At 39.3% G+C, this 13,924-nt stretch overlaps 1 protein-coding gene across 6 annotated transcripts in view; it reads right to left on the bottom strand.

The window, feature by feature from the left end:
• SHANK2 (SH3 and multiple ankyrin repeat domains 2) overlaps positions 1 to 13,924 on the bottom strand; it is a 339,924-nt gene that overhangs the window by 154,939 nt on the left and 171,061 nt on the right. For all 6 annotated transcript variants that reach the window (XM_079980803.1, XM_079980801.1, XM_079980798.1 and 3 more), the window contains one exon: positions 2,311 to 2,386. In XM_079980803.1, coding sequence (XP_079836929.1) covers positions 2,311 to 2,386 — 76 coding nt within the window. The remainder of the gene's footprint in view (positions 1 to 2,310; positions 2,387 to 13,924) is intronic.

Below are 13,924 nucleotides of genomic sequence, written 5' to 3'. Positions count from 1 at the left end.
TGAAGAAATCACATGAAATGCAGAATTGTGTGCTCTTTTTAGGCAACAGCTACTAGTCAGAGAGCAAATTTGGGTGAAGCCAACAGCCTGTGAACAACATCACCCCACTAGTCCCCCTTCCGAAGGCTAAAATTGTCAATTAGGAAACTCCCCTAGGTAACTTGTTTTGCCACACATAAAAGTTCACCACTTTGGGGCTGGTAAACTGACTGCTCAAGTAGTCACACAGAACTATCACAGATTGTAACGTGTATCTCTTTTCAAACATTAAGAAGCACCACAGATGAGGTGATTGGTACGTGAATAAACTGGCTGAAATCCAGACACTGCACATTTGCTCAGCATGAAATTTCTATTATTACCAGATCTTTATAGTGCAGTTTTGATAGCTCAAAACAGTGATTGTAATAACTTAGTGATGCTTGGAAATATCTGAGGGAATACTATAGGTGCAAACTGTCCCTCCAATACACAGTTAACAGTTCCAGGTAGCAGCAAATTATAACTAGCTCCCAGGGATTTGTTACTACAAATGGTAACAATGAGGCGTAAACCTGCCATTGTCTTACAAGAATCCAAGTTGTTGAAAACATTATATTATGCAAAAGCTGCCTGTATTAGTTTTGACATCTGGAGCTCTTCTCTAAGATAGGAAATTTTACCCTGACAAGCTTTTCCTTGGCTTTCAATATATTTGAACATTTCTGCCTCTTTTCCTCAGCATATTTTTTCCATTTCTGTTGTCTTTCTTCCTAGATGGGAGGTGGCCAAAATTACATGCAATGACATGATCAAACACTTAGTATATCTAGACACCCAGCAGCATTTGTATTGTTTTACATTCCTTTCATAATGCATAATATTTTGTTCCGTTTGCACCCCCCAATGCAGTCAGCTAATAGCCTTGAGGAGTTTCCACACAACGACTCCTTCTAAGCTGGTGTTAGCCAATTCAAAATGTTTCCATGTGTATGTATTTGTTGCTATTCTTTGCCAGAGTTGCCCACAGTCCCAGTTTCATGAAAGCCTTCACAGTCTGCTTTTGAAAACACTGTCTTAAAGTGTTTGCTTCTATGTGAAAATGTTGCTGTTAATATATTTATTTATAAAAATGTGTGTACAGTCATACCTCGGCCCCTGAACGCCTTGGGAGTCGAACGTTCCGGCTCCCGAACGATCGAAAACTGGAAGTGAGTGTTCCGGTTTTCAAACTTTTTTTGGAAGCCAAACATCCAATGCAGCTTCCGCTATTATTTCTGGCATGTCTGCGCAATCGGGAACAAATCGGAAGCTGCACCTTGGTTTCCGAACATTTTGGAAGTCAAACAGACTTCCAGAATGGATTTTGTTCAGCTTTCAAGGTACGACTGTATACTGCAACTTTTTTTTGGGGGGGGGGAAATCAAAGAAATCTAAAATTATAGTACAATAAAAACCCACTGAAGGAAAATGTGACAAGAAATGCTTTGTTCAGCCCACCTGCATTATGCAATAAGCCACATGCATGTCCTGTGCTCCAACTAAATACATATAGTAACAACTTCAGCTGAATTACATTTTGTTGAAAAATCACTATTAATTTCAATTTAATTTACTCAACTACATGTATGTCACTCAAGTTGCAGACTCTGAAGCACCTTCTCTTGCTTCTGTTATTATGTGGTTGCTGCAACCCAAAAATACACATGTGAAGTAATAGGGACTAATCAGTGGGGGCTCTTAGGCTAAGATTGATAGAATGCCAGTAAAAGAAGCATACCCTGCTATACAGAAATGGAATTATTTCAATTGGCATTAGGATGCAAATCCAAAAAGGGGAACTGACAGAAGAGAAAAAACAAAAAAAGGAAGCATCTTGAGATGAAAAGCGAAACAATGGGAGTAGAACTGTAGGGCCTGTATTTTTGTTCGTCATATGGATTCCTACAGAGGAGCAACTTTCTTAAACATCCAACAGTCATGAGTAAGAGACCACCCAAAGATGATCCCCCAGACCTTACAACTAGAAATGACAATAGTGTGCCCCACAAGGCCTCAAGCCATTAGTGCCCTGGTGAGGGAAGATAGTGCCTTGATAACGCAAGTGCCTTGGTTCAACCAAACAAGACAATTTAGAGTACATACTGGGATAAATCTTTGTTTTCTTTCAAAAGGTGTTTGGCTGCTCTCTGTTCTAGTGAAAGGCATGATAGAACAAAAATAGCTTTGAGACAGAAGGGAAGTTGAGGGTGCTCACACCTTTTTGAACTCAGAACACCAAGCCAACACTTACAAAATATTTCAAGTATGAAAAAAAATGCAATCTCTTACCTTGAAGCATCAAAGCTGTCATATGATCCAACAGTATAGTGTCTAAACAATTTCTTTGTTCTGTCTGCTCGAGTTTCTGTTCAAAATGAAGACAGAATATACTTAATTAAAACTTTCAGTTGTCAAGAGAAATAATCACGTGCTCTCTTGTTTCATAAATTACCATTAAACTTTTTTCTTTTTATGGGGGTAGGGACTGGAGGGAGAGACTGCTGTCTTTTATCAGTGTTGTTGTCCCAATATTTACTTTTATTAATTTAGGCTCCTACAAATACTACACTTACTTGTTTTTATAAATATTTATACAGAAATGTATAAAAAGAAATTCCAAATCATACTTAAAAATTAAATATGCAGTAAATTAATTCATGTCTGAGAGACACATAAAAGGGAGCATTATTGTAAAATATCCTTGAATTTCTGACCCAAACTAGAGTGCACTACTCACAACTTCTGTGTGGCCTGAACATTCACCACAGTCAAGGCAAAAGCCCAAAGGTTGGTTTTAAGGCTCAACAGAGCTTGTTGTACAAAGGGGGTCCACTTTAGCATTCCCTCATCCCATACGACTCCTTAAAGCAGAGGTATGGCCTCTTATGGACTAGGTGGAGGATTTACAGAACTGTATGTCTGAGTCCAAGTGTTACCTTAGTTTGGGAAGGCACAATTCCTTTGCTCAGGAGCTTCCCTGTCCTTTGGGGATAGCTTTAAAATGCAGCTTTGAAGGCTTTTGCACAGCTATGTGTGAGTTCAGATTAGAGTCCATGCCCTCCCCCGCAAAAAATAAAATAATGGAAGGAAGTTTTAGGAGCTGTGTGAAAGTGATAAGGCAACATGGTTATGCACATCACATGCCGGTACACGTGCCAACAATATGAGTGAGGAGAGATCTCCCAGAGGAGGCAAGCTTTTTTCCTGAAAGCTCTTGAAGAAAGCTCATAAGTATCAGGCTAATTCTCAGCTGAGTCCAGCGGAGTTTGCCATCACTTGTTTTAAAGTGTGGAGTCACATAATGGCCAGTCTATAAGGTGAAATCCCACTCACTCACCGTATTCACTCTGACAAAACCTGTAAACTCTAAAATTATTATTTGACTCTTTGGAGGAATCGGTTGCAGCAGCAAAGTAATTTCTAAGGTATGATCTCACCCTTCTATTATCGTACTGAAAGTGGGTGGGAGCAATCGCAACATGTAGTTAGAAGCAGTACTGCTCAGCTACCTAACATGTATAAAGCAAGCATTCCACAGTGTTAATTTCAAACTTCCTTTAAATGCATTTGCAGGACACTGTATATTACTAGCGGTGGGGGGGGGGGCAGCAACACACAAAATCAAAAGGATGAGACAATAGTACATAGCTCTTGGACTCATAATACATAGTACTTCCAATCTCCCTCATTAAATGGAGATGCAAAGAGATAATGAAGGGGGGGAGGGACAGAAATAAGGGAACTCTCTTAAAATGGAAAGCAACTTCAGAAGCTGTGTGATAGTTTTAAATATAATTTCTTATTAAGGGTTTTGGAAAAGGGCAGCGTTAAAAAACCATGACAAAGACATAGGAGAAACTCAAAAATCGCAACACAGTTAAGTCAAAGAAAAATTAAACAATGATCATTGCCTCTTCTAATTATTCCGTCTCTTTTCACAGGAGCATGAAGATGCAGGATAGAGTTCCAGAGATACCATTTCACTGAATTCAGATATCAAGTCTCCCTCATGTGAAGAATTCCGCAAGCTTGCGTATCTCGCTGGTGTATTTGGGGCCACCGTTCTCTCATTTACGTATTTAATAAAATTAAACAAAACTGGATAAAATGTGCTCTTTTTTGTCAGTTCTCTGTTAAAATGGACTTTTTGGGTTAGCGTTTCTGAGATAACTGGTAGCCATGCTTTTTTTCCCCATTCCAAACTCCTGCCTTGGTTTCTTCTAAGTACTTCCAAAAGTGTGTGGCGCTCTTGTCATCAGCAGATTAGCAGTTAATTATTTATTCTTGCATTTTACATTTTGACCATACCAGGTATTTAGAATCACTAAAGTGGAGGTTGATAATCTATACTGACGAGTAATCTGGGGCATTTGTTCAGATAACTGACTCCAAAAGCCTGTTAGCAAAAATGCCTCAATGGAAAAGGGTTAATAAACTTCTCAACCAGCACAAGTACAATCACATTTTTAAAAGTACTCAAAGAGTCAAAACAAAACAAAACAAGAACCACATCTTTACAGGAAATAAAACCAAAATTAGAAAAAGCATGAACTCCTGTCTTTGGGATATATCCAATATAGTTTTCCCATTTGTGTAATGTAAGGACTTCCGCCTGCACAATGAAACTTCGTCTCCCCTTCCTGCCCACCCCCATCTGCTCCTACATTTTGTGAGTTTCAGTTTGTCTGGATTTTTTGGTAGAGGGAAAGAGCATGCTGTTGTTTAATTATAGCTACACTAAAATCCTGGATCGTCCCATTTCCATTGTCTTCCAGGAGTCTGGGGAAATTGAGCCAGATTGTGGAATTGTCAGCCTAGTAGGTTTTTTAAAAAATTGATGTCAGACATGTAATTACATTACCATAATCCTTTCCCCACCCCCACCTCACTCCAATTTATCCAGTCTGATGTCACATGTGTTAAGCAGCTGACCCACAATGTGATTCACAAATTCCACCACCCCCTCTCTGTTTTCTACTCTTATAGCAAGTACACAACATTCTGCTGTTCCTTGTTCCAACATAAGCAGATTTCAGAGAAATTATTGTGAATAATGAGTAATTTACAATAGTATGTTGCTGGCTAAACATCTTACCAATACAGTAAGCACCACCCTAATAAATTCTCAAACACAGTCGTATTAACCTATTGACATCTAGAATACTGCTCTTAAAACACAGACAAGAGCATGCCATTCCTTTAGGGAAAACATATTTTCAACTTGAAAAGAAACCAGATTTACATCTTCAAAAGATACCTTAACTATATAGCTAAAAATGTACTGCTGTATTTGCTCCTGTTCTTAAATTTTGAACTCTTGTTAACCCAAAAGTTGGAATAGTTCAATGAGCAATTTCTGAGATGGAATATTTATAAAAAATATTAAGCATAGCAATTGACACCCAAGTCTACCACTAACATTGATATCTGTAGATTGTCTTGAAGTAATTTACTTGAGAAAATAAGGAGAGTTGGGGAGGGGTTTGTTTTCTTATTTGCTTTTTCCCTTTCTAGCGTTTGCACTGCAGTCCATTTCAACAGCTGGATGCTAGTCACCAAGGAAACTACTGTGGGCTGATCTTTGATTGGATATGTTGTCAGTGTTGCCAGAGTTGCGGGCAAAGTTTAGTGGAAGAATGCTACATACACTTTATATATTTCTGCAGCAGGAAGCAGAATAATAAGATTGCCAAAGGTGAGGAGGACGTTTTGTGTTTTAATTGAATTCAGTGGATATACTATGGCACAGGCACACTTGGTTACTTCTGTATTGTACACATTTTGGAATAAAAGACTTCTCATCTCCCAGTTAGCATGTATATAGCACTCTGCATAACCCCTCATATCAGGATATCACACAAACAAGTACTTGAGAAGAAACTGTGTAACAGCAGAATATGATTTATAGAATATTTTTGAACAAGAAACTGTGAGCTAAAAATAAAATAGATGTATTTCCATTGAGTGGGAAAGAGGATTATGGGGTGCCAAATGTAATGCACAACTGGTGGGTTAACATACTCCCACCGCTTTAAACTTTCTGTGGCTACTGGACATGCTTAGTCCTCATTTGGTTGTTGGGAAGGAGGAGAGTGCTGCCTTTAGATTTGAATTTTAAAATGCAGCTTTTACATGCATACATGCATACAGTACATGTATGTATGTATCACTACAAACTAACTACAAACTATGCTTTAAAATATATTAATACATAAAGGTTTATTTTTTTATTTGCAAATGTAACAAAAACAGCTAATAAATAATAGTTCCTATGGTAGCAAAGGGACACGGGTGGCACTGTAGGTTAAACCACAGAGCCTAGGACTTGCCAATCAGAAGGTCGGCGATTCGAACCCCCATGACGGGGTGAGCTCCCGTTGCTCGGTCCCTGCTCCTGCCAACCTAGCAGTTTGAAAGCACGTCAAAGTGCAAGTAGATAAATAGGTACCGCTCCGGCAGGAAGGTAAACGGCGTTTCCGTGGCGTGCTCTGATTCGCCAGAAGCGGCTTAGTCATGCTGGCCACATGACCCGGAAGCTGTACGCCGGTTCCCTCGGCCAATAAAGCGAGATGAGCGCCGCAGCCCCGGAGTCGGCCACGACTGGACCTAATGGTCAGGGGTCCCTTTACCTTTACCTATGGTAGCAGCAAAGTATGAAAGCAACGACACAAAGCCCTAGTAAACTGGCATTAACAGTACGACTTATTATATTAGCAACAACAGAGGGTTATGTAAGTCCTTCTGCTGGCTAAGAGACGTATACTGCAAGGGTGGAAGGACAAACATCCACCATCTCTCTCCTGGTGGCTTGAAGATCTCACTGCCCTTTCTACATCAGAATGCACAGTTTATAACCATCAATTTCATTTAGGTACCTGTTTGGACTGCCTGTCCCATCTGCCCCTCACCAGGACCATTCTGTAAATAATAATAATAATATTTTATTTATACCCCACCCTCCCCGGTCAGAGCTGGGCTCAGAGCAGCTAACACCAGTAAAATTACAGTAAAAACATAATGGGGGGGGGGGGCAGGGGACAATGTAAAATACAGGTTAAAATGCAATTTAAAATGCAGCCTGATTTTAAAAGTAGCTCATAGATCAAAACTATAAGGGGAGGGAAACATAAGGGTCAGACTGAGTCCAAACCAAAGGCCAGGCAGAACAGCTCTGTCTTGCAGGCCTTGCGGAAAGATGTCAAGTCCCGTAGGGCCCTCTTGTGACAGAGTGTTCCACCAAGTTGAGGCCAGTGCTGAAAAGGCCCTGGCCCTAGTTGAGACCAATCTAACGACCTTGGGGCTTGGGACCTCCAAAATGTTGTCATTTGTGGACCTTAAGGTCCTCCGTGGGGCATATCCGGAGAGGCGGTCCCATAGGTACGTGGGTCCTAGGCCGCATATCCATTGCCGGAAACTGCAGGAGAGAGGAGTGATTGCTCTCTGCTTGGGTCCCGCTTGCAAGCTTCCCGCAGGCATTTGGTGGACCACAGTGAGAACAAGCTGCTGGATTAGATGGGCCATTAGCCTGATCCAACAGGCTCATTTTATGTTTTCTACCGCACAACACCGTCACATCTGTAATTAAAGGAATATGCATTACACATCCCATCCACTCACTCAGTCGTTCCTTCTGCAAATACCGGCGTAGTGGAAGCATTATCACTTCAACATCAATCTGAGGAGCACTAGCTCATTTGCATATGCTGATTGGTATGTATAGATGCAAATGGTAGCATCTATACATATCAATTTGAAAATAAAAAAGAAGTATTAAAAGAAAACACAAATTCTGCTGCTTGCTGTCAGAGCTAAATCTGATCTATAAGGTGCCAAGAGTATTTTCCGGGACAGGACACTGTATGTGAATTGGACTCCCTACCCTACCCACAAACAATTGGGGGAAACTGCTGTTTTCATACATATCAAAACTAAAATGTGTTTTCTAACATCTAACATGAGTTCATTTGCCCTCGGTCATTCTGTGACACAACCGTCCCCTCCGCTTGCCATGTGACTATTGCATAAGTCCCAAGGGAAAGGCGGGAGTCAGGGTTTCACTGGCATTGCTTTACTATGTGTCCAGCCACCTTTTAAGGAAAGCTAATATTTTAAATAGGGGGACGCAGGTGGCGCTGTGGGTTAAAGCCTCAGCGCCTAGGGCTTGCCGATCAAAAGGTCGGCGGTTCGAATCCCTGCGGCGGGGTGCGCTCCCGCTGCTCGGTCCCAGCGCCTGCCAACCTAGCAGTTCGAAAGCACCTCCGGGTGCAAGTAGATAAATAGGGACCGCTTACCAGCGGGAAGGTAAACGGCGTTTCCGTGTGCGGCTCTGGCTCTGGCTCTGGCTCTGGCCAGAGCAGCGATGTCACGCTGGCCACGTGACCCGGAAGTGTCTCCGGACAGCGCTGGCCCCTGGCCTCTTAAGTGAGATGGGCGCACAACCCCAGAGTCTGTCAAGACTGGCCCGTACGGGCAGGGGTACCTTTACCTTTACCTTTAATATTTTAAATAAAAAGCTTAAGGTGTTTTTTTATTTTGAGAGAGAGAAGGAGAAGCAGGAGATCCAGAATACAGAACAAAACACTTGGAGCTTTGGGATAACCCAATAATGTCTTTGCTGAGCATGCACTGTATACCTTTGCCACCAGTTGTTCCCATAGCTTTAATGGGGCAAGTAAACCTTAATAACTTTTGAATTTTTGCTCAAAATTTTGCCAAACCAGAGAAAGTGTGCCTTCATTGACAAGCCTGAATGAAATACATCGATCGATTTCAATAAAATGGAAAAGCAAAATGATACGCCTATTAAAAAAAAAAACTAGGGAGAAGAGGTCAATGTGTCAGTTTTCACCATTTTGTACCTGTGGCGATTTTTATACAATCACTTTGAAATTTGGTGCATTTGTTACCTTATCAGGTAGATCATATATGTCAGGTGGCATTTTATAAGCTGTAGAATTTTGAGACTTATAATAATGTATTTTTTTACAATTACCCGTATTTTTTGCTCTATAGGACGCACCTGACCATGGGACGCACCTTGTTTTAGAGGGGAAGAACAAGAAAAAAAAAATCTCCCCCTCTCTGCTCAGTGCCCCTTCAGCGAAGCGGCAGGAGAAACGGAGCCCCTTCCATTTCTCCTCCCGCTTCGCTGAAGGGGCGCTGCGCAGCTCTCCCTCTCTGCTGAAGCCAGGAGAGTATTGCTCTCCCGGCTTCAGCAAAAGGAACCCGAAGCCTTTGGAGCATAGCGCGAGGTCCCGCTGCACTCCAAAGGCTTCAGGCAGCTATCCCTGAAACCTGGAGAGTGAGAGGGGTCGGTGCGAACCAACCCCTCTCGCTCTCCAGGCTTCAGCGAAAGGAACACGTAGCCTCCGGAGCGCAGAGGGAGCGCTCCCTCTGTGCTTTGGAGGCTTCGTGTTGCTATCGCTGAAGTCAAGGAGCCTGAATTTGCCCCATAGGACGCACACACATTTCCCCTTAATTTTTGGAGGGGAAAAAGTGCATCCTACAGAACGAAAAATACGGTATTTTCTTTTACTGGTTGCCTTAAGTAAAGGGGTCTTTTAATATCCACAGATTAAAACCATAATTATATTAATATATTAAAATTAGATTACACTTGCTACTGCAGAAAATGACATAAAACATTAAAAGAAAAAAACAGTCTGAAAAATTAGTTTCCATGGAAAGCAAAATGCATTGGACAACTTCCAGTGATGCCTACCCATTTGCAGAATGGTATTTATGCAACAGGACTTCTCTCCCCACTGCGACAGCCCTCCTTGTGCCGTCATAGTCTGCTCCAGAGGGTCCCTTAACCCTCTGGGAAAGACACAGGGGGCTGCAGGAGGGGAAGAAGTCCTATTGTGCATACAGCTGCTTGATCACAACATATTGGATCTTAACCATTCTCTAAAATATATTCCATTCAGTTTAACTTTCATATGGAGCAGTATGAATGTTATGTGGCCAAATGGAACAGAAGTTTGCAAATAGAAAAAACAAATAAGGTATGGAATTTTGTATTCTTGAAACTTTTGCCAATTTATAATAATCCTCAATATCCGAAACCGCTGACATGATAGTGATACAATGGCATTTACCTTATTTGAAATGGCAGCAGAACTACAAAATTAATCATGGCAGACACTAGTGTTACGCAAGAGATAAAGGTGATTTTTACCATTTGTAATGTTTGTAGAGGTTTTAATTTTGGGGAAAACCAAGATGAAATTTATGAGATTAAAATAATCGGAGATTATCTAGTCTGTCTCATTAAATCATGTTTAAATTGATAGTTCCATAAAAATGCATGTATCACTGCTGTGCACATTAACATCTGAGAGGCTGACATTAATCAGGCAATGTAAAATGAAAACAACTTATTACAGTTCATTTAACTACTTCCCAAACATCACCAAGACAATATCATTATATAGTGGGCTTGGAAATCAACTATTTATTGTATTTCAAGTATAGATAATCAGTTTTAGAATGTGTGATTAGCATTTCAGGGTGTGTTTTTTGTTAAAATGTTTTTATTTATATATACAGAAAGTTTACAATTAAAAAAAAAAAAAGAAATCCAGAGGCAGAAGATCATTAAGTGAGAATTTTTAGGTCCTCTTAGAATTTCACAAGTTCATGCTTTAATGTAGGAAAATATATACAAACTGCATGTAGAATGCATGTAGATGGAATCACACCTGCTTTCATTGTGCTGGAAACCATGGCTGGCTGTAGCATTCAGTATGAGTTATGTAACGAAATAGCACAATGAAATGCCACCACAGAGTGAGTTCACATGTTGGAAAACCCAGCAATTCTCTGTGCGCATGCAGCAATGCACAAAGGAAGCAGTATATGACTCAAGCACACACAGTCCATCTGAGAACATGATTCTGGATATCATACGGATAACAACATTCAACCCCACCTAATTAGAAGAATTCTGTCCTATCAGGATTTCTCCCAAGAAGGTGGAGAAGAGAATTTGCATTAGAAGGCATCTATTTTGACTGGTAATTTTCACATTAGCTCTGCTTCTGAAGCAATTTATTGCATACAATACAATTTTCAGCACCCTAAAGTTTGGTGCGGAAAACCAGATGAAACTTTGCTTACTTTAGAGAAAAAAACTATTCTACAAATAAAATGCTCATACTTGAGAAGGGTCGGTCAGAGGTGCACCTCAATATATAAACCTTAGGGTACACACCTATCTCTTATTTTATTTTCAGCACACTGAACTGTGCCTGAATATGGCACTTAACTTTTATGTTGATATACAAAAGAATAATGCCATCTATCAGATATGAAAATGAATGGCGCCTGCAGATTCAAGGTTAACTCCCACTATCCATTCATTTTTTACATATCATCCATGACTCTACTAACTGTCATACTTTCACAGTGAATGGCCAATTCATGCTGATAGCATCCTGTTATCTCCAAATCCAACATGCCTCAAAGTGAACATTTTAATTATTCCACTGACAACAGTCCAGCTGAAGTGGACAAGATACCCAAGTCCTGTCTTCTGGTGAGAAAAACAAACAAAGCAAATAAAAGGGGCAAAGAACAAGGAAGGGTTGTTATTTAGATATAAAACAGAGTATGGACCAGGTAATTTTAATTTTAATTTTACATCTTCCTCCTCATTGCTTAATTTGCAATAAATGCTACTGTCTGATTAGGATGCCAACAATCAAAATTTCATTTTTACCACTAATCATACTTTAAAATAGTGGAGGAATCCATTATTTTACTACACTGACTGTATATGGTTGGTTATATGAAATATTGGAAGGGGCTCATATCTATAACACTTCAAATGATTTATTGTGAAATGCATATTCAAGCCATGGATCAGAGAAAGTACAATAGTAGATGTACTGGCTCCTCCCCCTCATCACCACTCCAAGCACAAACTTACAATCTATACTACATGTCAAAATACCTTCTAAACTCTTATTTTCAAAATAAGATACAGCATGAGACACTAGTGCCTGCAGGAGGCAATGAAAATGCCACCTATGCATTCAAGAATTTGCCATAATATTGGGGATAAAAAACAATGAACAGCAGTTTTTTCAAAATGAAAAGCCTCTTTAACATGAAGCGGTAAAGATCTGTATAAGAAAATAGTAAAAATGTATCATATGTATCATACGCTAATCAAACAACTTGTTTTAGGAAAGCTAACATTAAAATATTCATTAGCAATTCTGCCACAAAGCTGCATTCCTTGTATAAAATCTAAAAGGATGTCTGAAGCAATCTTTAAAGTAACTATATAGCTAACATGATGACATAGCTACTACTTAACTGATTAGTGTTCAATAATTTTTCCATTAAGAATATTAAATGTAAAGTTTACTGCATATTTACAATGCAATCCTATATGTACTCAGAGTTAAGTTCCATTGAGGCTTAGTGCCTGTTAAGTGCTATAGAATTGCATCCTTAGTTATAAATACATATTTAACAGTCATTATGGTAGTTTCCTAAGATTGTGAAGCTACATTCTGATGTGCAATATATTGCTGTCAATGAAAGGATTTCTAATTTTTGTTAACTTCAAACTCAGTAACAACTTTCAGACCCTGCCAGTGTTATAGAACTATGTCACAAATGCAAGCACATTTTGTATTTATTTTCTTTAGATTTTCATCAGCCAAAAACATCGTAAGACTGTTGCTCTTTTATAATCTAGAATACTCTGAAGTTAAACCAGACAAAGAAAAATTGGTTCACGTGAATAATATAAGCACTGGTTGGGGGTGGGGAGAAAATGGTCCATGTGACAACTGAGATCTATTCAAAAGTGACAAACCAAACATGAATACTTGCCTATACTTCTGAGTTGATTAACGTGTCCTAGATAACTATGTTTCACTCCAAAACAGATTGTCATAACTAGCCATAAACAACATATCAACAGTTCTTTCCAAAATTGTGATATCAAAAATTTTAAACGTAAATGTGCAAAACCCTAAAAACCCTCAGTTTTTTTAAAAAAGAAAACACACCTTTTTGTATTTTTAAACCTATAAAATACTCTATAATTTTATTTTAGATTAGAAGCAATTATACCAAATAGTTACAGAACTATGAGTCCAATCCTATACATGCTTACTTGACAGTAAATTAATTAAAGGCTGTTGGCATTAGAATGCAATAATATACGAAACATACACAGTAGAGGTGTACATCACTATGAAATTTTACATCTAATTTTCAGAGCACCTCTTCACATTTAGACCACATAGACACACACATACACTTATACTTTTCAAAGTTACACAATACCTCCAAAATGAACTTTCTTCTTGAATCTTGAATTTTCAGCCATGATTTCTAACCTAGATGTAACCATCTCAGTTGCGTTTGTTGTGTATTTGCATCACCATCAACATACAAAACCACATTTCCCAGGTTTCAAGTTACTTGAACTGAGTTTTTCAGCCCTATTGTGAATATAGGAATTCTTTCAAGTAAAAAAAGGCTGTTTTAGAAAGAAGGAAAAACGTCTTCAAACTTTTAAATCCATCTTGATACTGAATATGACAAGGACCTTCAGAGATCAAAACATCAACATAAAGCAAGTTGTTTTATACAAGTTGTATGCTCAGCAATAGACTCCATATCCCTCTAGTTTCACACTGTACCATTGGATTTTTCTCCCTCTTTTATTTAAGGTTTCCATGGAAATGCATCAGTCACTAATCTAAATAAGTGCGGGTGAAGGACGCCTGAAAACCTAGAGCAATTACGCATGCCATTAGAGAGGAAAAAGAATGATTCAGCCCAGCTGTACTGTGTTACTAATAGCTATCGTTTCTACATTTTGGTTGCTCGACGCCAAACAAAATCTGCTCTAGCAGCTTTGAAAACCCACTCTGCT

This window comes from Podarcis cretensis (assembly GCF_951804945.1).
Source record: "Podarcis cretensis genome assembly, chromosome: 1".
Lineage (NCBI taxonomy): Eukaryota > Metazoa > Chordata > Lepidosauria > Squamata > Lacertidae > Podarcis > Podarcis cretensis.
Note: the sequence above shows the minus strand (reverse complement) of the source record. Positions and strands in the feature narration are given on the sequence as shown.